The sequence below is a fragment of the Ascidiella aspersa genome, chromosome 4 (assembly GCF_963924565.1).
Source record: "Ascidiella aspersa chromosome 4, kaAscAspe10.2, whole genome shotgun sequence".
Classification (NCBI taxonomy): Eukaryota; Metazoa; Chordata; class Ascidiacea; order Phlebobranchia; family Ascidiidae; genus Ascidiella; species Ascidiella aspersa.
In genome coordinates, this window is record NC_139450.1 from 28,642,082 (window position 1) to 28,668,848 (window position 26,767).

A 26,767-nucleotide genomic window follows, 5' to 3' on the forward strand; every position below is an offset into this window, starting at 1 on the left:
CTCCGAAGTTTCCGAGAAAAAAAAGCTTTCCTATGTTAAGTTGATAATAATAATAAATAATAATACAATAATACACCATGAACATCAAAACAGACGTGATGCTCTTGACATGCTACAAGCACTTGCTGAAGGACTAGAGGCAAAACGTTAATTGTTTTCTTATCGTTTCGTTGCTCGCGTTTTATCTTGCATTTTTTCACCTTGACGAAAGCGACTTGCATGGGTTGCCGAAACGTTGCTAAAGATTTACAATTGCCAGAGAAGCTGTTTTTTGATTTATAAAATAATAATAATATTAATATTGATATTTTTCTTGTTAATATCGGGATCTAAGCCTGTTCCGACATTTCTAGTTGTCGATCTTTTCTTCATATTGTGAAATCGAAACAAAACCACAAAGGTTTAAAAAAGATCTAAAACAACTTTATTAAACAAAAGAAGAATACTATATAGTTACGCAAATTAGCATCATCATTGTGATTTTGTTTAAATCTTTTCCATTTAAAAGACAAAATCCAAATTCCCTCCGCAAGGATTTCTGTTAAAATAAAGATTCCCGTTTTTTTTTATCTTGCATTTGTTTTACAGGAAGGCTATGAGCTGGTTGGAAGCGTAAAACGAGATTGTCTGTTGAGTCGAAGCTGGTCTGGAGTCGCAGTTTCCTGCAAATGTGAGAAATCTATATTTTATTGTTTTTTTTATGTTTAAACCACGTATCTTGCAATGTATTGTACTGCCCATGTCCAACTATTGTGGTATTCTCGTATCTACATCTCCACTTTTACATTAAGTCAGGGGCTCTTGAACTGGGATCCGTGGCCGAAAGGTGGCCTAATTTAAATCTCGGTGCATGTTTGAAAACTAGAAAAAAAACGCTTTTTCAAAAAAAAAAAAAAAAAAAAAAAAACGTTTTTGCGCCTCTTCTTGAATGTATTTTCTTCATTTTCCATTTTCTTTGTTGACCCAAAACAGTCTACTTCTGAGTTTGTTCGGTTTTATGACGTCATTTCAAGAAAAAATTATGCCGACCCTGATCCACACAAACCAAAAAAAAAATTGGGGTCTGCGGTAAAGAAGTTTAAGAACCCCTGCACTAACCCAAAAAACAAACAAATGTCGAACTAACATCGTACAGCACTGGGCCTTTTCTAGTTACGAAATGGTTTTATTGCTACGGAAAAGTCGGAATATGTTACACATTGAAAACGTGTTCTGTTGGCACGCCATATATTTTATGGTTGAAGAACTGTTTATAGTTTAGAAACTCCTAACCTAACAACATTTTCTTAACGCCTAACAACGTTTTACAGACATTTCGTTTCGATTTGTTAAAAAAATGGACAAAGAAAGAGCCAGAAAAACGCTTATAACTTTTTTATTGCGACTGTATAACGTGCAAAGAAATAACACTAAATGCGCATAAGTGCATACGTTTAGGTTTTTAAAATTACCGGGTGTTCGGTTTATATCCATATCCATACATATAAAAAAAAATCGCGATTTCGACCAAAAGCGGTGATTGTTTTTTATTTGTATTAAACGATTAAACCATATTTAATTCATTCTTCCTCCAGTGATCACATGCCCGGTTCTGATCGCCCCTGCGTTCGGGTCCGTCAAGTGCTCTTCCGGCAACCTTTACGAATCCGAGTGCTCGTTTTCCTGTGACGTAAGTTGGATGACGTCATCTAGTCTTGTGGCCCGGGTTGTTTACTGCAATTGCACGATTTCTTCTATATCCAACACCTCGCCTGGGGTTATTTTCATTGAAATCGTCGGCTTATGAATTTTGTTTTTTTAGACGAAATAAAAAAATGTTTTTCATGTTTTGTGTATAACACTTAGTAACACGATTACTTCGGAATCTCCCGCAGACAATAAAATGTAAAAAAAAGATTCTTGTTTCGTGTCAGATGATCTTAAGACTGTTTATAAAAAAACAGATAAAACATAAAATCATTTTCTTAAAATAGAATTATTTCAATAAATTAAACGATTTCAATAAGAAACTCACGTCTTTTAGGCGAAATATATATTTCTGTCAAATTTTAGGAAATCTTTTTAAGTTTTATCTGTTTTTAAAAACAGTCTTAAGATTACATCTGTATTTGCATTTTTCACCTTTAAAATATATAAAAAAATGTTCTCAACAAAATAGTACTGCAGGGTCGAACAGGATAGAAATCTAATTTTTCAGGAAAAAACAATTGTTATCCTTGATTTTAATAAAATTACTCAATTTTCCTCAACTAACCTATATTTCGTCGTTCTTCACCCTACAGGAGGGCTACGACCTTGAAGGCTCATTTTCAAGGTCGTGCCAGGGCAGCAGGTTGTGGACGGGGGTCGAGGTCACTTGCGTACTGATCACGTGCCCTGAGCTCGCAGCGCCACCTAATGGCGTGGTGGAGTGCTCGAAGGGTTGGGACTTTTCTTCGTCTTGCAACTTTGAGTGCAATGTGAGTTGAATGGACTATAGGTATTTTATTCGCTTAGTTTGGTTTGCTTTTGCAAATATTAAATATTTTTGGTTTACTTTATCAAAAATCATAATTTTATTTGGTTTGCTTTCGCAAAAAGTATAATATTTTTTGGTTTGCTTTTGCGAAAATTATAATATTGGTGAAGTATGATGGTGGTTAGAAATTTAATCTGTTATTTACTGAGTCTAACCATTCGTTTCAACTGTGGTCATTATCAACTATTCTGTCTACTTGTTGATAGACTGGGATTTTTATTCGCTTTATCTAGTTTAAATTTTATTGTAATTCTAATATTTTTTGGTTTTCTTTCGCAAAAAATATAATTTAAGTATGATGGTTAGAAATATAATTTGGTAATATTTACCGAGTCCAATCGTTCATTTCAATTGCGGTCATTTGCAACTATTCTGGCCACGATTTAAAAACTGAACATTAAGACAAAAAAGCAAACAATAACTAAACAAGAAAAATCTATAAAACCATAGTATTGCGACCAACGACATAATAAAGTCAATACGCAGAAATATCCACGCACTTCTTAACAGGATAGCAGCAATTCTGTCTGAATTTTGCGTCCTATCCAAAATTAAAGCGAATTGGTGTGAAACTGTATAGTTTACTTAGCACTTTTCCATTTTTGGACCAAATTGACTATTCGAATTATTTGTTTTTTCACAGGAAGGTTATTTACTGTCTGGGCGTTCTACCCGAAACTGCAGGGCAGATCACAGGTGGAGTGGCATCGACGTAACTTGCATACGTAAGTCATTTTTTTAGATTTTTTTTTTTACTTTTATTGTTCATATACGTTCTCGATAAAACCTAATTTTATATTTGTACAATCCATTCGAACTATTGATTATATTAAAGTTATTTCGTTGCCTAGCCCACGAATTTTTTTTTTTTTTAAAAGGGTAACGTATTTTTTTAAAAAGGGTGCGTATAGCTGGAAGTATTAGCAATGCTGGAAATAAAATTTCGCATTGGCCTTTAATTGAATATTTAATTGTTATTATTGCTAAACAAAGAAAACAAAATCGTATAGTGAGTTTTATGGAATTGACGTTAAGTTCGACATGTTACTAAAATTTAGCTTAGTTTTGAATCAGATAAACATTTTCCGCACTAAACCATTAATAACCTTGTTTAAGAAATATGTTGCGTGCCGAAAGTATTAAACTGGCGGGTCGGATATGGCCTAAGATCGGTAAATTGGTGATCCCTGGTCAAAAGCCAGTCTAAAATCCCCTACTAACGAATAAAACACGAGCTTTTATGAGATTACTCGCTGACCTATTACGTATACAAACTATTTAGCCTTAATTTTCATAGTGTTGATTAAAAAATATATGTTATAATAAATATGCTGTTGCTACCAGGCATAGTATATTTAAAATAGGTTCGTCTGTCATATATTTCTTTAACCAACGTTTCGGCTTACTATACGGCAAGCCTTCGTCAGGGACTGACACACATAGCTTGCGTCCTGTTGGCTGTGTAGCCGAAACGTTGGTTGCAGAAATGTATGCCTGCCGAACATATTTTAAATATATGTGTTATAAGTTATAACGCGATTATTGGAATTCACTTTCTTTACAGTGATTACCTGCTCTGTACTGCCATCTCCCGGACAAGGTCGAAAGCTTTGCACGGACGAGAGCAATTTCGCGTCTGAGTGTCGATTCATTTGCAACGTGAGTAAAAATATTTTTTGCACCGCGTTGTACCAATAGGCTTCTTCTTCCTGTTTTTTACATTTTAAAATACAATTTGTGCCTAAAACAATACGTTGTTTTTACCGTGCATTTGCGTTTTCCCGACAAAAACTAATGATTTTTTTTTTACCAATGTTTAAAACTAACGCAACATAAAAACTATATCGTTGAAAGTAAAATCATAATAAACTAGTCATTTTTCATAAAAGATTATTATAAAGTACAGTATTTACGAAATTATATTCAGTCTCTACGCAAATTATGTAACATAAAGCCCAAAAGGAAAGAAAGCCCTTATTTTTTTATACAATAAAAACGTCGTTTTTTCTCAGGTTGGTTACAATTTGGTCGGATCGGAACAACGCACTTGCCAAGAGAGCGGAGAGTGGTCCGGATTAAGGACAAGCTGCGGAATCAAAACTTGCCTGAATCTGAAGGCGCCGCAAAATGGAAAGAAAACGTAAGTTTGATTTATTTTGGTAATATCCCAGTCGCTGTAGTATTGTCGGTTGGCTATAGCGATTTAATTTCTTTAAAAACATTTTAGGTGGTAAACACGTAAGACCTAAGTATCTAAACAAACGCATTGGTATTACATTTTAGTAATTAGCAAGTTGTATATTTGTCTTAATTAGATTTTTACCATTGTAATCTCCAGCAAAATTTACCACGGTTATTTTCAGCCGGCTGTTCGAAACACTTACCATATGTCAGAATTAGACGCAATTTGAAGCATTTTGTTAGAGAGCGGCAGTGTTGTAATGACTTAAGTCAATGACTTGACTTAAGTGCACTTAAGTCACTGTTTGCAAATGACTTGACTTAAGTCTTTTTGGCAAATGACTTCGGTTGAAATGAAGTGTTTTCTGTAAGCCATTTATTCAAATTTTTGCACATAAACAATTTGCTTATATGTTGCGTTTTTCTTATTTTTTAGTTCAGTTACTGCTCACAATCGTACGACTTTAAAAATTCCAATAGTTTAACGTTTTATTTTTACGATAAGGACGTGACTCGAAGTTTCCCTGCTCTAATTATGACTTGACTTGCGCAACTGATAACTTGGACTGGGACTTGACTTGTTATTTATTCAAAAAGAAGACTTGGCTTGGACTTGAGTTATTTTACAACTGACCTGTCTGGGAGTTTAGTCATTTTGACATGACTGGTTTACAACACTGGAGAGCGGCGTTAAAATTGGAGCTCTCGTGTGCTCAGGTGCTCAGACGGTGAAAACTACGAGTCAAACTGCCGCTTCAGCTGCAACCTCGGCTACGAACTGGTCGGCAGCAACTCGAGATCGTGCGAAGAAAGCGCCGAATGGTCTGGAACCGTCACCACATGCAGACGTAAGAATATATATAGTGTTCTTTGGAGCATAATGGTTTGAGGTTGTAGTAGGACGTACTAAGAATATCAAAGCTCATACAGAAGTAACGTTTTTCGAAAACGTTTAAAATGATACCTACTTCTGTATGGGCTTTGATATTCTTTTTACGTACATACTGTTCAATTTGCGTAAAGCGCTTGGCGGCTTTTTAAAATCGGGCGCATTTCTCGTTAAAGTATCAAACTTCATTTTATCTGGGTACGCCATGCACGGACGTGACTGAGAACCTTTTATAAGTGATGCTTATATTGCTTCTCAGTCACACTAACTGAAGATGTTACAAGCTCGTATCGAAACGTCTTAATCAAGATGATGTCGATCTAGTCGAACTTTTTGGCTTTGCAATTCATTATCAAGCTTCATTTTATTTATTATGATTTTTCAACCTTCTGCAGAAATTACTTGCCCCGAGCTAACAGCGCCCTCTGACGGAACCGTGACATGCGAGGGAAATGCTTTCACCTCGGAATGCGAGTTTACCTGCAACGTGAGTACATCGGCTAACTCGAAGTAGCTTTTGTTGGTCTAAAATCTAAATGGTAAATGTAAATTTGAGAAAAACAACATCTGAGTCACAATATACTCTTCGAATCCAACTTAATCTTTATGATAATTCCTATTCCCTACGTATTTCGCTATAGCGCCCTATATTACTATTGGCTATTAACAATCTATCGGTACCCTTTTTCTTTCGTTGCACACAAATTTTTTGGCCCAATTTTTTAAAAAAAGGAGAACAGCATAATATAAAGAAAACGGCATAACATATTTCAAAACAGATTATGCATTAATGAGATACTTGCAAATCCTTACAAGTCATTATCCTTGTAAAATTAAGTATAGCGGCCCTAAATTCTTCAATAAACCTAGCATTTTTTAATTGGTCTCTGGCCCACCTCAAAATGTTACCGTCTCCGATTGGTTAAGAACTGTTGATCTGTATCCACTTATTCACTGTGATTATTGTCTTACCAACGAGTACCAAATGCCAGTATTACTTTCTAGGTTGGATTCCTAATGGTTGGAAGTTCACTTCGCACCTGCCAGTTGGACAAGCAGTGGTCGGGAATCGAAACTCGTTGTGAAAGTAAGCTGTCAACCAATATTGACTACTTCAAACTTTTGTTGTCATAAGTATAACGTTCCTACTGGTCAGCGTTGTAAACAAGTCATTTTGAAATAACTTGAGTCTTCGTCAAGTTATATATATTAAGTCCAAGTAAGGTCTTTTACAAAGAATACAAGTCATCAGAAGTCCAGTCCCAGTCAAATCATTATAAGAACAAGTCAACTTCAAGTCAAGTCATTCACATAAAAACATGTTAAGTCATTTTAATTCAATTAAATCACAAAAAAATTTAAAGGTATTTGACACAATAACTAAAGCCTAAGGCAAATCATTTGTCTACAAGACTTAAGTCAAGTCAAGTTATTTAAAAACAGTGACTGAAGTAATCTCAAGTCATTAGAAGAGCAAGTCAACTTCAAATCAAGTTATTGACGTAAACATAAAAGGTTTAACTATTCGAATTAAATTCGTTAGATCAACAGCAAAAAAAATAACCAAAATGTAACAAAAACGCAACATAGAGTAAGCAAATCGTTATAAGGGCAAAAAGTGAGATAAACAACCCGACTTTGTTGAGAATGTTTACTGAACGCTTAATTTTCATTCAATAAAATCACCAAAAAAATGTTAAGTTATTTGACACAATAATTAAAGCCTCAGTCAAATTATTTGTCTATACAAGACCGAAGTCAAATCAGGTCATTTAAAAACAGTGACTGAACTGAACCTAAGTCCAGTCAAGTCATTGCACAGCAATGGCCGTATCAGTGAAACACTGTCGAGCAATGACTGAATCACTTCGCACACTCACAATTAGCATACTTGCGTATAGTGTTGATGTCAACTATAAAGTGTATTCAACCATTCTTTCGTCGACAGGAATCGTCTGTCCGGAGCTGCGAGTGCCCGAGAACGGGAAAGTGACTTGCTTGGACGGATCCAACTACGGTTCCGACTGCGTTTTCCAGTGCAATGTAAGTCACTTCGGATCGTAAAGAGTCTACTCACGCTAATGTATCGTTGATTTGAGATCACTTAAATCATCAGTGATATTCGGCCATCGTGTTATTGTAAATTTACTCAGCTTTATGACAAAAATAGTCATTTAAAATACCAAAAAAGTCAAGGTCTGTTTAAGGAACTGATTTGCCGAAATTCTGCAATCATTTAATAAAACATATCCGTTATCTGGTTATCTCACACTTTTTATGGTCTATATTTGAATATTTTTGAATACGCAATAACGGCATAAAAACTTTCTTATACTTTTCTTATTCTTATACTTTCTTATATTTTCTTATTTTTTTTTCTCATGAAAAAAAATATTTAGAACGGTACAATATCGTTTTACACGACATTAAAAGTTCCGCTTTAATCTTAACAGGAGGGCTTTGAGCTACTTGGAACGTCGACCCGAACTTGCCAGCTGAACCACGCCTGGAGCGGAATCGAGGTTGTATGCCAGTTGATCGTATGTGGATCACTACCTGACGTTCCCAACGGTGGAATGACCTGCACTAACAACAACGTGTTCGGATCCGAGTGCACTTTTGCTTGCAACGTGAGCTTTTGTTATTTTTTTGCCGCGAAGTGCTTTTTGGTGTATAGGAACGCTTGTATAAAAATTCCCTAAACCAGTGTTATAATGACTTAAGTCGACGACCTGACCTAAGTGTACTTAAGTAACTGTTTTTAAATGACTTAAGTCGACGACCTGACCTAAGTGTACTAAAGTAACTGTTTTTAAATGTAATAGCTAAATAGTGCATACTCTAGCCAAGCTAGTAATTCAGGTGAAACACTTTTTATAGTTGGGTAAGCTATATGTACATTTCGCTAACAAAGGCATCCTCAGTATATCTGAATAAACAAACGCAACAGTGTGAGTATTAGTCACCTACATTAAAATATAAATAAAACAAAGTAAAATAAAATTAAAATAAATTAAGCATAAAAAATCATAAAATTGTAGTAACATTCAACATGTAGAACCCAGTATTCTGCTATTACTGAATTAAAGTCGACATTTATCTTTCAAGGGTCAAGGTCATTTCCATTATCACATATTAAGTGCAACGCTGTTTTAAAATAACTTGACTCAAGTCTTTTGGACAAATGTCTTTACTTAGACTTAACTTATTTTGCCGAACAACTTGAACAAAGTGTTTAAAATTGTTAGTATAGTCAAATCAAAAGGATTTTGTCTATGGGCTTACAAGCGCTTTTCCAACTATGCGACCACCACTTTACCGTCGGCTATTTTTCTTTCAACAGGAAGGATTCACACTGACTGGGGATGAGACGCGAACCTGTATGCAGACAAGATTCTGGAGCGGTGTGCAAGTAATCTGCTCAAGTAAGTTTTTCTAAAACTTTTCAACAGTTTCTTTATTTTTTTCTTTATTTGTTTGGATTTATTTTGTACATAAGTAGTAGATTAAACTCTGGTGTGTCATTTGTAGAATTTTTTTTTTAGCAATGTTGGTTAAATAAATTTATGTTACATGGGTTTTTGAAAATAACTTTTGAGATGGGTTAATTACTGTTACTGTGGTTCTACGTCAAAGTACTTTTGAAGCGATACGTTAAATGCTTTTATTGTAACCAAGGTTGTTTTCTTTTTTATACTTTGCTTGATGCTAGCTAGCATCGCATTAATTGCTAATCTACAACCTGTATTTTCTTTTCCACAAACAGTGATTTCGTGCGAAACCCTGAAGGCACCGCGCAACGGACGCAAGACTTGCACCAACGGTGACAACTACGATTCTGACTGCACCTTTTCATGCGCTGTAAGTCGATGCAAGATGTTCTTATATGTTGGCGCAAAACAATTTACGTTGTCTGTATTATAGTTGTTCAAGTGTTAAGCTATATCGTGTGTGAGCAACAAACAGAGTACATTTTATTCCCGGTTAATAGCTGTAAGAATACCATAGTGTTAGAATTGATAAAAAATTATTATGCTCGGAATAGAATACGTTTATAATATTGTTTAGAAATAAAAATGACTTGAAATCTGACATTTGCATAACATGATTTTGAAACCTGAAATTTTTAAACGAGTTTACTTTTTTAAAGAGGTTGATTAATTCCTAATAAAGAAAAGTCCGAGTTAGAAAAAAAAATGATAAGGCCCGATACTGCCATCATGTGACCGGCGATATTACCCGTGACATTTTAGTAGATGGCGATATATATGACTCAGTAAATTCTCGTCCCAAACAAATTTCCACCAAAATTACCAGCCAATATTTCGTTTGTGTTCATACACAATACGTAACGTGCCTCTCGCATTAGTATTGCGTGTTACTTACAGGACGGGTACGAAATGTCGGGCACCAGAGTGCGAACTTGCTTGGCGGACAACACGTGGACTGGGAAGGAAGCCCGCTGCCATCTTATAACCTGCCCCGTGCTAACTGCACCTGAAAATGGAGCCAAACAGTAAGCTGTATACTTGTAGTTTGCCTTCGTTTTTTATGGATAATAGTTAAACAAGGTAATCAGTGAGCTTTATTCTTTTATTTACGTTTTCCATTTTACCAGTAAATTGCTTATAAGTAGGGTTGTATAAAGTACTGAATCTTGGCGTCGTCGACCCCACGTTTTTGATGTTTTACTGACTACTGGTCGAACAGAAGTCAGCTGTTAAAATCGTTCAAACTAAGTCAGCTGTTAAAAGTTCAAACTAAACCTAATGCGAAAATTTAACAGCTAACTAAAGTTTTTTTTTTAATTTTGTAATTGCGTTTTTCGCTTTATAACATTTGAGTCAAATAGGGTGAACCCGAAATTTCGTGATCATTAGGGCTATTATTTTTTTAACTTCTTAAAACAATTAAAATTTTGTCAAAATTTACACATTAGGTCAAATTTGTTAAAATTGGTTCAAGTTGAACTCGATTAAAATGCACATAAATCGTTAACAAAATTAAAAAAAACACTATAATCCGCCTTTTGAAATTGTCGTTAAGTTAAAGTTTTATTGAAAAAATTTGGTTTAAATTACATCAAACAACATTTTAACCGTATTATATCTATATTAGAGCAGTATATACGCAAACTTGCAGAATTAACCACCCAGGAGCCATCCAGCCTTTCACGATAAAAGTTTAGTTACGCCTGTTTTAAACCAACAGAGTAAAAAGTGGTGCCGGCTACTCCAAAATCAGTCCTGAAAATTTATTTGTCGACCATTTAAAAATATTGCTTTATCCTTTCAGGTGTGTGGCCGGTTCAGACTTTGATTCTATTTGTCGCTTCACTTGCAACGTCGGCTACGAACTGAAGGCCTCGCGATCTCGACGTTGTACTGAAGATGGGACGTGGACAGGAAGGGACACAAAGTGCAGACGTAAGTTGACCGTATTGATTTGGGCAGAAATCTGGGTAAAGAAGTAACAAAATTTCTAGTGCATTTTTCTATGCTGGGTTATAAATATTAGTTAACCTTCACATACTGATGGTAAATATATTTATATTTGCATTGGTAAAATTTAGATTTAGTAAGGTGTGTGTTTTTGTCGACAATCGCAGACAAAAACGTAGATCAGTCCATTAGTTATTCTCCATTAGCTATGCATCTTGCTTTTGTGAAAGTTTATTCTTTTTAAACAATCGTACACAAAAAGTAAAGCAAGGTTGAGTAGTTAAATAAAGTAATTTTCGTTTTTTATTTGCACTCAATTGTGTTCTAAAAGTAAAAGGCACTGCATTTTGGTAAAATTAGTGTAAGTGCAATCGATTTGATGTTAGATTAAAGAAAAAAAGCTAGTCTGTCTACATTTGTATAACGAAGGATTTTTTTACATGTTTTTTTTCTTTAACATTGAATTTTTTTTATCATCGAATTTATCTTTTTTCTTTAAGGTCGAATTTTTTTTTTTAATTGAATCTTTCTTTAACTATTTCAAATAAATTCTTGATTATTTTCTCAGTAATTCGGTGCGGCGACTTGCCAGCGCCACTCAACGGCCAGATCTCGTGCACGAACGAAGATGCGTACGCGTCCGAGTGTACGTTTACGTGCGCAAACGGATACGAACTGGTGGGCGCGTCGAGCCGCGTGTGCTTGGACAGCGAGGCGTGGTCTAAGTCTCAGCCGAGTTGTCAAGGTGAGCATAGAGTCTGTTTTTGTAAGAAACGGCTTATAAAAATTGCCTTTTTAGCTTGTTTTATATCGCCACCTTGGGTCTCGGGCGTAACGGGTTCAAGTCCTCTGAATTGACAATGCTTTGGCGTTTTGTTGTATCTCAACTCGCTCCTCTCTAAGCTTGTGTAGCTCAGTTGGTAGAGCGACGGTCCTGGTATGACCAGAGGTCGTGAGTTCGAACCTCACCGAAGGCTAGTTATTTTTTTAGGCTTCCCTGCTTGCATTATAATCGACAGATTCGATGAGTCTGCGATGGCTTTCGGTGTACTATAATGCGTAAGCCGTAATCGTTGGTTAAAAAGCAGCTTAAAAAGAGCTTAGATCACAGTTGTTGAACACACATATGTGTGATTGTGTGTGTATATTTCTTTGAATGATGATACGTCACTGTAGTCCCCCTTCAATGTGAGTTGCTTGTACTAACAGATTGAGCAAGCATGGGCGTATGGTTGTTTCTTGACTCGCTCCTTTATGAGCCTTTGTAGCTCAGTTGGTAGAGCGACGGTCCCGGTATCGCCGTAGGTCGTGAGTTCGAACCTCGCTAGTTGTTTTATAGCCATATGTGCATCAGATCACAGCTGTTGAACACATATGCGTGTGTATCTTTCATTGAGTCATTTTTTTTCAGTTATTCGCTGTGGAGCGCTGACCGCGCCCAAGAACGGGATAATGCTTTGCAGCAACGAGGACAAGTACAACTCGAGGTGCGATTACGGGTGCAATGTCGGATTCGAGTTGGTAGGGGCAGACTTCAGTCGATGTAGACTGGACAAGACCTGGACAGTTGACCCTGCCATCTGTAAAGGTAAGTCGGCTTTGTGTTCAAATTCTGTTTGCGGCCTTTGGATAGCAGTGCGGTTTGCCATGCGCATCTTGAAATACATGCAAATTGTCGTTTCGTTAAGTACAACCTATCAAACATTTTAAAACAAAAAATGTTTAAACCCTTAGGAAAAATAAGTTTCTTGTTTGGTTTCTAGCGCTTGTCTTGTATGCTGCACACTTGTATCAAAAACGCAACCCTTTCCTTTTAGCCTTTTAGCCAAAAGCTATTCAACTTTTATTTTGTGTGACCGAGTTAAGTACAATTAATAAAATTAATCTGGCTTAGCTTAACCCTTTAGGGTTACCATACGGTCCTTATCAGGGACGCCGGGGCGATTTCAGGGCAAGGGGGGCGACTTTTTGGTAAGGACAACATAGACCGCAGGCGAGCGTAGCGAGCCGAAATATTGGGGGGGGCGGGGGTACTTCCCCTGAAAAATTTTTGCGGCCACGCACTCTAGATTGGCTTAAAATGGTACCAAAAATGTTTTAACAAATGTCAACAATGTCATTTCAGAGCCAGGTTTCTTATAAAAAAAAAATGCGTGTACAACACTGATTTATGATTTCCGTCGCATAATATTTAACGCTTTATGATTTCCGTCGCATAATATTTAATATATCATTTTTCATGAAAAGGGCACTTTTGCCCCCCTTAGCAAAGGGCAGGAAGGGCGCTTGCCCTCCCCCCCCCCCCCTTCCCTCTCCGGCGTCCCTGGTCCCCAGGGTGTTTTTCAACTACTTTTCTTAATCTTGATGCTAAGTATGATTAAACTCGACTTCAAAAGTTTAAAAATTTTTAACCCAATAATTTCGCTAGAAAAATTACGTTCAAGCTTGCATCAAATAATTGCAGGTGGTAAACTACTACGTCATCGCAGACCAGTGTGCTTTTTAGGACTTAGCCGATGGTAACGCTGCTTATAGGGAAGAATGTACAACTTCACAAAACAACAGTTTACCGGAAGCCAAAAAACGATATACTGATGAAAAGTATTGTATAATCTTCATTTTCTCATTCAAACCTACCCATGTCTAAAATACAAAAGTAAAAAAATCGAATGTAAGTTCGAACAGCAAAACGAGTAGTTGACGAGTAACTGCGAGTTAATTGGTCGAGTCAATAATCCTTAAAAATATTTACCAATCAACTCGTGATTTTCTCCAGCCATTGTGTGTGACGAGATCGTGATTCCGAACGCACGAGTTGAGTGCACGAACGGGTACGAGTACAACTCGCGCTGCGTGTTCATACCCGACGAGGGATACGAGTTCGACGTGGACGACGACAACTCGTTCACTTGCCTGGCCAACAGAAAGCAGGACGACGGACCCCAGGAACTCAGGGACTCGCCAACGAGTGAGTAGTCGAGTAACAAGTATTTGGGTAACGAGTATTAAAGTGAAAAGTATCCGGGTATAACGAGTATTTTGATAAGGAGTATTGAAGTTAAAAGAGGTAACGAGTATTTAGATAACGAGTATTGAATTAAGAAGTATCCGGGTAACGAGTATTCTAGGAGATAGTGTTCGAGTGACGAGTATTGAAGTGAAAAGTATCCGGGTAACGAGTATTCTAGGAAATAGTATTCGAGTAACGAGTATTGAAGTGAAAAAAATCCGGGTAATGAGTATTCTAGAAACTAGTATTCAATTAACGAGTATTTTGATACCGAGTATTGAAGTGAAAAGTATTCGGGTAACGAGTATTTTGATAACGAGTATTTAGGTGAAAAGTATCCGGGTAACCAGTATTCTAGGAACTAGCGTTCCAGTAAAAATTGTTAAGATTATGGGTATTCAAGTGACTAATATTCGAGTATAGAGTTATAGGGGCGGGTACAATAATTCCAGTAACGAGTATTTTCATAACAAGTATTTAAGTGAAAAGTATCCGCGTAACGAGTATTCTAGGAAATAGTCTTCGAGTAATAATTATTCAGATTATGATTATTCAAGTGACTAATATTCGAGTATGGAGTATGGGAGCAGGTACAAGAACTCGAGTAACGAGTATTTTAAATGTTGAATATTCAAGGTAAAAGTAGCCAAGAGTATTCTAGTATCGAGTATTCGAGTAGTAATTATTTAGATTATGGGTATTCAAGGGACTAATATTCGAGTATGGTGTAATGGGGGCGGGTACAATAATTCCAGTAACGAGTATTTTCATAACAAGTATTTAAGTGAAAAGTATCCGGTTAACGAGTATTCTAGGAGCTAGTATTCGAGTAATAATTGTTCAGATTCGGGGTATTCAAGTAAAGTGACTAACATTCGAGTATATTTTTATTATGCCTACCTAAAATTCACGCAACGTCATTATTATGACGACTTAACTTAAAAATCACAGGGTAGTATTTAAGGGGTTAAATTTATTTAGTTTTTTTTAATATTAACAGCTCAGCGCATCTTGTCTATACATTTAAACAAGTTTCTTTGATTAACCATCTTTGAATTGTTGTCACTCTTTTCCGCAGTCATGAGTTGTGATGTGCTGAGGGGCCCGGAGAACGGTGTGGTCAGATGTCCGACTGGGGTCGTCTTCAGATCGGAATGCACCTTCCGCTGCGACGTAAGATTTTCTGTTCGAAATATTTGAACTGGTTGGAAAAACTGCGCATAAACGATAAAAAAAAGGTTCTTAAACTGGGGTCCATGGACTACTTTTAGGGGCCCATGAAGGCCCAATTAAATCTTGGCGTATATTAAAAAAAATAGCATCAAAGTGGTTTTGCCATTTTTAATTCTCAAAGGTGCCAAGAGATATTTGAGAATCTTTAAAGAATCTGATTTTTGTTCAACTCTTACAAATTTTTGTCTAAGATAAGAGTGGAATAAATTCAGTTTAACTTCCTACGTAGAGATGATGTTAGTTGCTCCAGTTCCGTTTATTGTGAAATTATAGTGAATTACTTACGAAAAATTATTGTGGGGGTGTCGCAAGTTGTGCCCCAGATTAAAATGAGGTCCTGAATCCCATAAAATTGTTCAAAAAATCCTTTGCTGACATTATAGTCGCTCAGTGTAGAACTCGGGCAACATCCGGCGATTACAAAAATAAGCAAAAAACGGCCCAAAAATACACGTTTTTTTTGTGTGAACCTCGGTGTAATAAGAGAAATCAGGTGGCACTGTATAAAGACAAATTGTATTTGATTCTCGACAACCTTTCGCACAACCGTGCTTCATCAGGTCAAAGTATAAATGAAAACAATTAAAATGCACGTAAAAGCACAGGCGCAAGTAAAAGGCGATAAGAATGGTGACGTCTAACATATCCACAGGCACATGCTCGCAAAAGCGTGTTACTGACGCAAAAACAATTATGCTACGATGTCTGCGCTTCAAGGTACGATGGGCGTAGTACAGCCTGCTATGAGGTGTAGTGTGACATAAAGCCCAAATCCCGATTGAGCCCCACATTAATTAATGCTTGAAGCGCAGGCATCGTAGCATAATTGTTTTTGCGTCAGTAACACGCTTTTGCGAGCATGTGCCTGTGGATATGTTAGACGTCACCATTCTTATCGCCTTTTACTTGCGCCTGTGCTTTTACGTGAATTTTAATTGTTTTCATTTATACTTTGACCTGATGAAGCACGGTTGTGCGAAAGCTTGTCGAGAATCAAATACAATTTGTCTTTATACAGTGCCACCTGATTTCTCTATTTAGAATTAGGACAAATACGGCCATATACAAAGATCGGTGTAATAAAAGTGTCATACTGAAAAAAGGCAGCAAAAAATAAAAATAAATTTATCTTAATAATATATCAACAGGCTGGCTACCAACTGGTCGGCAGTGTGAAGACCACTTGCCTTTCCGTGGATTCAGAAAACCGGGAGCTGGGCATTGATTGGACCGAACGAGTGCCAAGATGCTCATGTAAGTCAAATTGTTCAGTAAAATTTGGGATGCCCACCATTTTGGAAAATACGCTTTACCTAAATTGAGGGATGCGGGAAAATTGTAAACTTTCGCAATTGGGTTACAACTCTTGGTGAAAGCTGTGTGCTAATAAACTGTAAAAGCAAATTATAAATTTCCACAAAGAACGCAAAATAAAGGAAAGTACATGCAGAAAAATTTAAAACGATTACAATTGGGTTTAAATCCTGTAAAAGATGTGTGCTAATAAATGGTTAACGTGCCAAATTCTAAGTTTTTACAAGTAACGCAAACAAAAAGGAAAACAAATAACGGTTCTGTTAATAAAGTTTTTTTTGTTTTAATTGAAAATGTGAGCCTTTGTTGTGTGTTTTTGTCTTTACAAGTGACTTGGCTAATTTTTTTTTAATGATTGTCAACGAAGAAGTATAACTTAAAAAAAAATAAGGCTAAATACGCGTCATTAACCAGTTTCAAGGTCTTCATTCCAAAGAGAACAGCAACACACTATATGAAGTGGCTCAGGTCGTAAAAGTTGCGACTAACAATTATGATTTCAGAACTAACATCCACAGTTGGGTGGCCACAAGGTCTTTCAATCTTAAAATGTTCTTGAGTAATTTCGAGTTGATTGCGTGAATAAAATTCAGAAACCCCTTAAGTTTTCTTTTAACAATCTTTGCATTTATTTTATGTACAGTTTAATTTATGTATTTAAAAGTGCCATACTGTGACAAAATCCTTGAAAATTTGTTACTGTGTTGAATTGTTTAGTTTTTGAATTATATTAAAAACACCTCCCATGGTGTAATTTTTTGGTCTCAAAACCTACAACTTTTCTCTGAATGTATTTGAATTTAATTCATAAAAAACGTAGCCCGACCTCAACCTTCATCTTTTTTCATGCAGTGATCGAGTGTGAGGTCATAGAGGCGCCTAGCAACGGTCGCATGACATGCACCAGTGGTTTCCTGCAGGGCTCGAGATGCGCGATCGAGTGCAACGCAGGGTTCGAGTTGGTCGGAGCCTCCAACCGCATCTGCCAGGAGAACAGGGATTGGGATAGACCCAAGCCACTCTGTCTCGGTAAGCGCGTAAGCTTTGTTTTTTTTTTAACTTTTTTTCGCTGCGACCTGAATTAATGAGACTGTCATGACAAATATATGTGTAAAATAAGAAGATATATCCGCTTCCTTACATGAAAATGACAAAAATTACTTCAAATGGGAGCAAATATTCGTTAATATCTCCTGTCTTGTTCAAAGTCAGTCATTTATAAGTTCTAATCTTTTAAAAGAGCAATATATTTTTACTCTTAGAGATTGTTAATGTCTTATTTTATGGCAAAATAGATAATTCTCGTGTGAGTGCGATTTTTAAGCTTGTTTTTGCCATAAGGTTTTCTTGAGCATTTTCGGAGCGTTAAAGAACTTTTATTGTTTATTGAAAAGTAAGTTTGATACCACGCATTAAAAAAAATATTATTTCGCTCTAAATTCGCCAGTGGTCCTCAAGTTTTTCAGTCAAGGACCTGTTCAAAAAATATCCATCTTGTTAAGCAATTAGTATAGTGAGACTTGCTAACCAATAGTTTAAAAAACTACGTTTATCATAACCAACGAACTTAATATTCACTACTGCATTCGAAATAAACAAAAAGTATTTTTTAACTTTTTTGTTTGATTTACAATAATTAAGGTGGGTTTTACTCTCAACCAAAAAACTTCGCTACTCCTTTTCGATCTAAAGCACCAAAGATAAAAATAGCATGAAAACTGACAAAAAAACTAAAAAACAGTAATTTTGGTTTATTTGCAAAATAGGTTAAAAATTGTCTTACCACTGCCTAGTTTTAATTCATAATGATAGAAAAAAAGATTTTATAAATCTAATTTTCACAGGAATCACGTGCGGCGCATTGGACGAACCCGATCACGGCAGTTTCACTTGCAGCGAGGGAGACAGCTACAACTCCGTGTGCCAGTTCTCATGTGACCAGGGATACAGGCTCACGGGATCAATCACGAGAACCTGCCTCGGATCACGAACCTGGAGCGGCGCATTGGCTTCATGTATCGGTAAGTCACGCCGTGATACAATCATGAGCTGGACCTGGTTTGGGAGATTTGCAATATAGGCAGGAAGAAACCGTTTTAATGTCGATTTCGATTTTTCCTAATCATACAATATTTTGTTTCTCTGCAGTTATGTTGTTATTTTTTTTCTTTTGTTTTGATTTGGCCCTCTGTTAAATTTATGGAAAGTGTGTCTTATTGTAACTTTCGCCCAAAAACCGGGTTGATTTGTGACTCAGTTTTTGTGACTTAATTAAGCTTCAGGTTTTTTTTAGATTTTAGCAAACGAATTATCCACAGCCAACTAAGATTTTTGTCCCCCGAATTTCTCACAATTTGTTTACATTTATGTGAACGAAAGTTACGGTTGTTATGTGTTCGATGTTATTGTCACATTTTAAAGGATACAACTCAATTTACAAATAAAGTAGAATTCAGATATTCATCAAAACTATAGTAAAAAATACCATACTTCAATACAGGTATACCGTACGAAGTGATATATACTAACATCAACTTTACATTTTTATGCAGTTATCCGCTGCGGACCACTAGAGGGACCGGAGCACGGTTCTGTGACGTGTAACAACGCCGATTTCTATGGATCGGAATGCAGTCTGTCGTGCAACGCCGGTTTCACACTGGTTGGCACCAGAAGCAGGGAATGCTCAGGCCTTGGCGCATGGAGCAGTGTACAGGCCCAGTGCACCTGTGAGTGTTATCTTATAACAGGGGTTGGCAGTTATTTTTGACAGGGGGCCGCATGAGAAACAGAAAATATTTTGGCAGAATCTGAAATACTTATGATACAACGTGTTAAAAAATCTTTATATATATTCTTGTTTTTAGGGTATAGGAATAGGTAAGGATACCTTACAAGAGTAATGTATTCAATAAAATATTCTAAAATCAATAAAAAAAATGTTAAGGTTTATTTTGTCTAAAATAGTCTTATTAAAAATGAACCGTGGGCCGAAATATATTGCTTGGCCGACCGGGTCCGGCATGCGGGTCGTAGTTTGCCCGGGTCTATCTTATAAAGTTGTTGTAGGCTTTGTAACTAAATGTAATGCTGTTTTGGGAGGATAAAGTACACATAAGCAGGGCTGCTGAGTTGGACTCAAACTCGGGACTTGGCTGAGTTGGTTTATTTTGCTGAAGTCGTACTCGGGTTCGGGACTTAAACAAGACTACTCGAGTTCCGAGTCCGACGTGCGCATGCGCAGTACTAAATCTTAAACTGTTAAGGCCTAGAATAGCCTATTGTGAAATATTTTTTAATCATGTAATGTGGGTTTATGAATTATTGGACATTTTAGTTACGTAAATGGGTTGAATACAGGCTGTAGAGTCGGTGGACTCGGACTGTAAATTGGCCTGAGTCGAGTTAGGACTCGAGAGTCGGACTCAATTTTAATTTTTAGGCCGGAATCGACTCGAGGTGATTTTTAACCGACTCCACAGCCTTATAACATTGGTCGATATTAGGTTGACAAGGAAATCATTTTTTTAATCCCGAAACTTATTGTTTTGAATGTTGAAGAACCTATTTTTGTCGACAATACATCAAATGTTTACTCACGACCTAGACAACCCCAGTTGTATAGACGTACAATGATTTTTTCCAGGTACTTTGCAGCTGTGTTAGTTCGCCGCATATTTTTTGTCGCCTATACCAAAACGGTTGCGTTCACAAACCTCGTGTGATTTCACGAACAGACAAGTATGAAGCTTAATATTTGTGTAACTTCACGTTTTCCGTTTGTTTCCAGTGATCGCTTGCCCCCGGTTATTTCCCCCAGCAAACGGGGTGGTGACTTGTAGCAACTCTTTCAACTTCAACTCAATCTGCAGGATAACCTGTGACGACGGTGAGTGTTTTTACTTTTGTTTATTTTTGGCTCAAAATGCGTTTTGCTCCGCCGATCCGTTGTAATAAGGCCACTTTTTGACGATTTTCTTTTTGTTTTTACCTTGACGACCTAATTTTGTTTTCACCTTATATCATAATACAATACATAGTGATATTTATATGTTGACAAAATAACAACAAACCTGCATATTTTGGAGACGTCGTTTAAATTTGCATTTAACTGTTTTTTATGGACAAAAAAAATGGCACTACATAAGATCTTATCGCCATTTCCCGAATTTACTGACTTGAACAAATAAAATTAAAAAAAAAAGTTCACACTCCTAAACCCTATATAGCCAGGCTGGCAGAATATCGTCAGCCTTCTGGTGACAAGCATTTTTGGCCTAAACTCTTCGGGTTTTTCATCTCGTCCCTAAAGTTAAAAGTCAAAAATAGGATTGAAGAGTTCCGCCCCCCAAACGATTAATTGCTTTTTTAGAAACCAATTTCTTCGGTTTTTGACTGATTGTTCGGCCGACATAGTCACCAAGTCTCCAACATTCTGCCATACTGCCTATAGCTGTTTGAAATGCGTCTAACCACGCAGTTGATACAACCTAATCGTTTTGCAGGTTACGAACTGGTCGGTTCGTCCACGAGGGTTTGCGGGACTGACGGAAACTTCAGTGGAGCCGAAGGCAGATGCCGACGTAAGTTGGTCTGATTTGTGGAATGTCTTCTGTTTAAAATAGTCGCTCCACTTCGCCCTTGTCAGTTTTGTATTGCACGGTCGGTATCTTGACCTATATAATTACAATTTTGACCAAATTTTGACCTATTAGGAATACATTGATTCGAGCAACGCATTGTTGTATAAAGTACTGCATTAGTGTTTTGGCGTTGTCAGTAATTTGTTTTTTTTACAAGCGACCGATGGAACGTAATTCAGTTATTTATTTTGGGTTTATGCAAAACTCTTGAAAATGCTTAGTTGAAACTTTTGGCATTTTAAAAAGAACAACTATAAAAAAAGCCAAAGAAAAACAAACACGATGGTCATATGAGAAACTTAATGAGAAAACAGTTTGGTTAAAATACAAGGTAGCCTAAACAGAATTGCGAAAATTAACAGTAGACCTAGCATATTTTAGAAATGGAAACAACTTGACCAGACCAATTAAACCTTATAAATTAGCACAGAAATATTTGCCATTCAACTTCTTCTGAAAATAAATTGCGATTTAAACTAAATTGATCGTGAAAAATTCAATTCTAGCTTAAAATCAAGTTTATATTATGGGTTTCAAGTTCAACAATTCAATAATTTAAATTTAATTTGTAAAAACTAAAATGGTCTGATTGAAATTGTATTCCAATTTCGAAAAAAACTGAAATGTCTTAATTTGGATTCTAATTGAATTTCGAAAGGCTAAAATGAAACTATACACAGAGAATTTTCTAAGACGCACTAATTCCATATCGGAAACCATAAGTAGTAGTTTTACGAAATCAATATTATAATAAGCCAAAAAGGTCGAGTAGATCGACATTATCTTGATTAGGACGTTTCGATACGAGCTTGCATCATCTTCAGTTAATGTTTTGGATTTGCAATTTATTACCAAGCTATCTTACAGGTCCGTGCTTAGTGTACCCAAGTATATTGGTATTGTTATAATAAGTATAGGCTTTTTAATATTTCAAAATAACAGTATTAAGGCCAGACGCAAATTGCAGTCAAAACCCAAAAGCGCAAACCGACCCAAACTGTGGGCCATGGCCCAGTAGTGGGCCATGAGACTACTTTAAGTGGGCCATAGTGCTATTTGAAACTATTGCAACTACACACTTTGTTTTACTAAAATAGTTCTTGGCATAAACTGTGCGTACGAGTTGTTTAACTTCAGCAGACTTATCAGAAACCTAATAAAGTTACATTTGTTGTTAGAAATAGGGTATCAATGAATAAAAATGTTCGTAATATTGGAAAAATTGTTAATCGATATGCACTAGTCCAAAACGATGGGCCACCATCTGTTTTGTAAAAAAATAGTGGGCCACGGAATAAAATACTTCGGGAACCACTGCTCTGAACCGCGTTGCTCGACATTTTTGTCCAGAAATTTCCTGCGCCGACTTGGATGAGATAGACGACGGTTCGTTACGTTGCGTGGACGGCTTCAAGTACAACAGCGTGTGCACTTACTTCTGCGACCGCGGCTACGACTTGATCGGGACGCCCAACCGCAAATGCTTGTCGTCGGGAGAGTGGTCCAACACCGAGCCCATTTGCGAACGTGAGAATTAAGTTTTCTGATGGTTTAGCAAAGCTTTACTTTTTATCACAATATTGGTGATTCTAAAAAAATTACAACATAGAATTCTTGTTTTCCAATTCAGTAAATTACAACAAATGCGGCGAATTCTAATTCTAATCGAATTTGTGAATTACTTTGTGAATTAATTCTAGTTTATATTGTAGTTTACAAGAATTCGGTATATAAAATTCTAATCTAGTTTGAACAAACTGAAATTCTCTAATTTCAATTCGAATCTAATTTTAAAATGCTAAAATAGGTCTGGGTTTCTGGTTATAATGCTGTTTTTAGAACATTGGTGTTTTTATATGCTCAATAGTTGCCAACAAAATCATTGTATTGACTATTCAATTGCGCCAATGCTGATATTGCAGCCGGCTGTTATGCACATTGGAAACAGTTTGGGTTATAGTAAAGAAAAGAAAAAGTCTGATTGTCCTGAAGTTTGATCAATCATTGCACTATTTGAATTTAAAATGTTGGTGTTATCAATCAAAAAAATATGTATTATTTACTAAAAACAATAAAGATTTGCAAAAATAATCAAAAAACAACAAAAGTCAATTGTTATTCAAAATTTTGAAAAAAAACTATTTTCCTATCCACAATACGGTATAAAAACGCAACACCAAATACTTTTGTATTTTTATCTACAACAACTTGCCTTTCTGAGCTACAACAATGTTTAAACGGCGCAGGAGTTGTGTGTACTGAGCTGAGCGCTCCCCAACACGGAACGATCAAATGCAGCGATTCCAACCTTTCGGGCAGCACTTGTACGGCCTCGTGTGGCGAATGCTTCCTCTCGGCTGGAGCTGTATCGAGGAGATGTCGCGCAAACGCTAGGTGGAGCGGAGAGCCGTTTGCTTGCGAAGGTGAGGGTTTAAACAAGCATTTTTCATCGCTTTTAGGCTCTTTAAAGCTGTGATCGGGTTGTGGTTTGGCAACAAGCGATTGAATATTTTTTGGACTGTTTGTACACTCGGCATTTAATTTTCTTTTGTGGATACAAGCTAGCATCTGTTCAAGTCCCACATGTTTTTTGTTTGAAGAAACAAAATAAGAGAAAAAAAAGAAAAAAGTTATAACAAAAAAGTAAAAAACAACAAAAAAAATCATTTCGCTATTAGTGTTATAACATAGGAAACTTGCGATCAGACTGTTTTTTAATGATTCGTAAGCCCCGAAAAAAAATACAAGTGTATATTCTGATCTTTGTGTTTTATGACATTGTCCTTAATTTACTGAATTGTTAGTACTACACTTTGTCACTTACTATTCCAAATATATCGGACCTTCTAAACTTGTCTGGATGCGGGCTTCTTAATAACATTATAAAAGTTTTATTAAAACAGCCAAGCTTTTTTGATATTGTTCAAAAAAAAGCTTTCTTGATTTAAAGCTTACAAGAGCCAAAAACCGATTCATAAAATTCCGGTTCGACTCCCTGCCCCAAACTAACCCCATGTTTCACCCTCTTAACAGCGAGTTACTGCCAGCCCCTGCACGCGCCCAGCAATGGCGAGATCGAATGCGGCGAGGACGACTTGTACAGGTGTGGATCGCAGTGCACAGTCAAGTGCAACCTGGGTTTCAGGCTGGAGGGTGACGCGTCCAGAACTTGTGGACCCGATCGACGCTGGGAAGGCACTAAAGCACGATGCATTAGTGAGTTGATTAGAGTTTTTTGGGGGATGTATGTTAACAACACACAATGTGCACCGGATGCACTGTTGAGTTATATTTTAGACGTTCTTGGTTTGTTTTAAAGGGGTTTAATGGAGCCCTGTCGGACCTTTGGCGTACGTTACAACGTTCGGGACGTTACCCAAGAAACGGCTGTATTTTTGTAAATCTTCGCAGAAACTTGTCAAAGTGGCGGCTGCTGATAAATAGTATCAATAGCATATCAAATCGCTGCCGTTTCTTGATTAAGGTCTCTCTATTTTAGTATCAATAGTATACAATTGAAAAAATCCAGAAAACATTTTAGATATCTACCTTTTTTATTACACTTTTATTTTGCATATTAACTTGGCACTATGTTAAACAATTTTCTGTTCGACAATATGACGGTGTGTGTTTGGTCGAATTTAGCAAATTTACTTTACTAAAGAGCTTTCTGTAATAAAGTACTCGTAAAACATAAATTGCCCAATTAAATTATTTTTTGTAATACTGCTACTTGGATATCGGTATCTCTCTTAAAAAATGATGTATCCGTAAAAGCGAAATTTAACCCTATCTCTTAGACTAAAATGAACACATCTGTATAACTTGAAAAACGCCCTCAAGAATATTTGCATCTCCAGAGTCGAACTGCGACGTTCTGCGTCTGGACGACGGGGTCACGGCCAGCTGCACCAAGGAAAACCAAATCGGCAGCAACTGCAGCTTCACTTGCGCAGAGGGAACTCTTCTCGGGTCAAAGTTCAGGGTGTGCCAAGAAAACGGACGCTGGAGCAACTCAAACCCCATCTGCAAAGGTAAGGTGACCTAAGTAATAGTGGGCATTAAATGTTTGGTATAGTTACCTCATAAGAAGAACTTGATGGATTTTTTTCTTGAAACTCGTCGCAACAAATTTGGATCAGTGCGCATGAAAAAAAAAAGAACGCTTATATGCGGCAATTAGATGTTTTTCGGCAATGCTGCTAATTTTTCGTTGCTTGTAATCAAGGATGTTAGATACGCGTTTTTGTACTGGACAATTTTGGACACAAAATGACTTCATAACTATGCTCAAACAAAACAAATGAATTTAAAACATCCAATGGCAATTTTTAGGGTTATTACTCAACAATTATTTGTTTCGTTCGTTGCTTCGCAAATCATGACTATACATGTTAATTTATTAATTTGTTATCGGATCTGCACCGATACCATTCCAATATCGGACGAGTGTCGATTTCCATACATTTTAGATCGGTTATCGGCTTCGATACGATACTACCGGACATATCCACTTGTAATGTAGTGTTTAAAATGACGTTTTGTGACAACCTTTTCTCGGAGTTTAAATGACGCTGCCTCTAAAAGTCCCGAAAATGTCCCGAAAGCTTATTTAAGTATACGCTCAACTTTTCGGTCTGAAATTGACAAATGCCAAAGTGTTGATGCGAGCTAATAATGACGCTTGGAAATTGAAATTTCGGTCACTTTGGGCAGCAAACTTATATAAAGGGTATTTTTGTTAGTTTAACCTTTAACCATACGAATACCCCTCCTACATTAACTTGTGGTAAATGTGATGAGAACGTATTCTCTCACTAAACCATTTTTCCGCCGCAGCTTGTAAGACGGCAGTTAGCGATGTTCTGTTCATCATCGACGGCAGCTGGTCGGTCGGTGAAGCCAACTTCGCAAAAGTCAAAACGTTCCTTAAAGATTTGGTCGAACCCTTTCAAGTCGGGTAAGATTATTATTAAGCCCTCATATTTTTTGCATTTGATCAATTTGTGTTGTTAAGCCCTCATATTTTTGCATGTGATCAATTTACTTTTCACTCTGAAACATCTTTGCATCAGTGGTTAGCAAACCGTTGTGAAAAGTTGTGAGATTTTTTTTTTAATATCGCTGTTTAATTTAAAAAAATATTTATTTTTAATTTGGCTCATAAGTACATACCAAACTTATTTTAACCGTTACGTGACTTTTGGGGATAGTGTGTGTGTAACAGCTAATTGATATATTATACCACAATAAATATCATCTAAATCAGTTGGTTCCAACCAGGGGGGGTTCTTAACTAGAGGGGGAATTTGTTTCACAGTATTAATCTCTTATTGGTTGACATTGCTATGTGTTATCTCTGACTTGCCATATATGAACTGAGAAAAAGAAATTTTTCGTGCCATCGATTTAAGGCAGCAATGCAGAAAGTGAATGTATGAGAAAAATTAAAGAAAACGGTTTAATTTTTGTTCTAAGAATTGCATTAAAAATATATCTATAAACTATATTTTAGCAAACTAAATTTGTAGAGCGAAT

The 26,767-nt window shown here is 36.6% G+C and overlaps 2 protein-coding genes and 1 non-coding gene across 3 annotated transcripts; all 3 read left to right on the plus strand.

The window, feature by feature from the left end:
• The first annotated feature begins 77 nt into the window (after window positions 1-77).
• On the plus strand, window positions 78-6,102 carry LOC146157325 (P-selectin-like). The gene is made up of 9 exons (XM_083388173.1): window positions 78-95; window positions 589-670; window positions 1,575-1,669; window positions 2,283-2,459; window positions 3,162-3,243; window positions 4,083-4,177; window positions 4,531-4,658; window positions 5,417-5,547; window positions 5,984-6,102. Exons 1-9 carry the CDS (start codon window positions 78-80, stop codon window positions 6,100-6,102), a joined length of 927 nt encoding a protein of 308 aa, XP_083244299.1.
• On the plus strand, window positions 1,158-26,193 carry LOC146157326 (P-selectin-like). The gene is made up of 29 exons (XM_083388174.1): window positions 1,158-1,669; window positions 2,283-2,459; window positions 3,162-3,243; window positions 4,083-4,177; window positions 4,531-4,658; window positions 5,417-5,547; window positions 5,984-6,075; window positions 6,594-6,675; window positions 7,537-7,631; window positions 8,042-8,218; window positions 8,932-9,013; window positions 9,355-9,449; window positions 9,977-10,104; window positions 10,884-11,014; window positions 11,598-11,774; window positions 12,441-12,617; window positions 13,806-13,997; window positions 15,118-15,212; window positions 16,421-16,526; window positions 17,439-17,615; window positions 18,431-18,607; window positions 19,139-19,315; window positions 20,377-20,475; window positions 21,092-21,169; window positions 22,580-22,756; window positions 23,476-23,652; window positions 24,263-24,445; window positions 25,090-25,263; window positions 26,069-26,193. Exons 8-29 carry the CDS (start codon window positions 6,606-6,608, stop codon window positions 26,191-26,193), a joined length of 3,069 nt encoding a protein of 1,022 aa, XP_083244300.1. The 5' UTR covers window positions 1,158-1,669; window positions 2,283-2,459; window positions 3,162-3,243; window positions 4,083-4,177; window positions 4,531-4,658; window positions 5,417-5,547; window positions 5,984-6,075; window positions 6,594-6,605.
• On the plus strand, window positions 11,932-12,006 carry Trnat-ggu (transfer RNA threonine (anticodon GGU)). The gene has a single exon. It is a non-coding gene; the product is annotated as a tRNA-Thr (tRNA).
• Window positions 26,194-26,767: the final 574 nt, after the last annotated feature.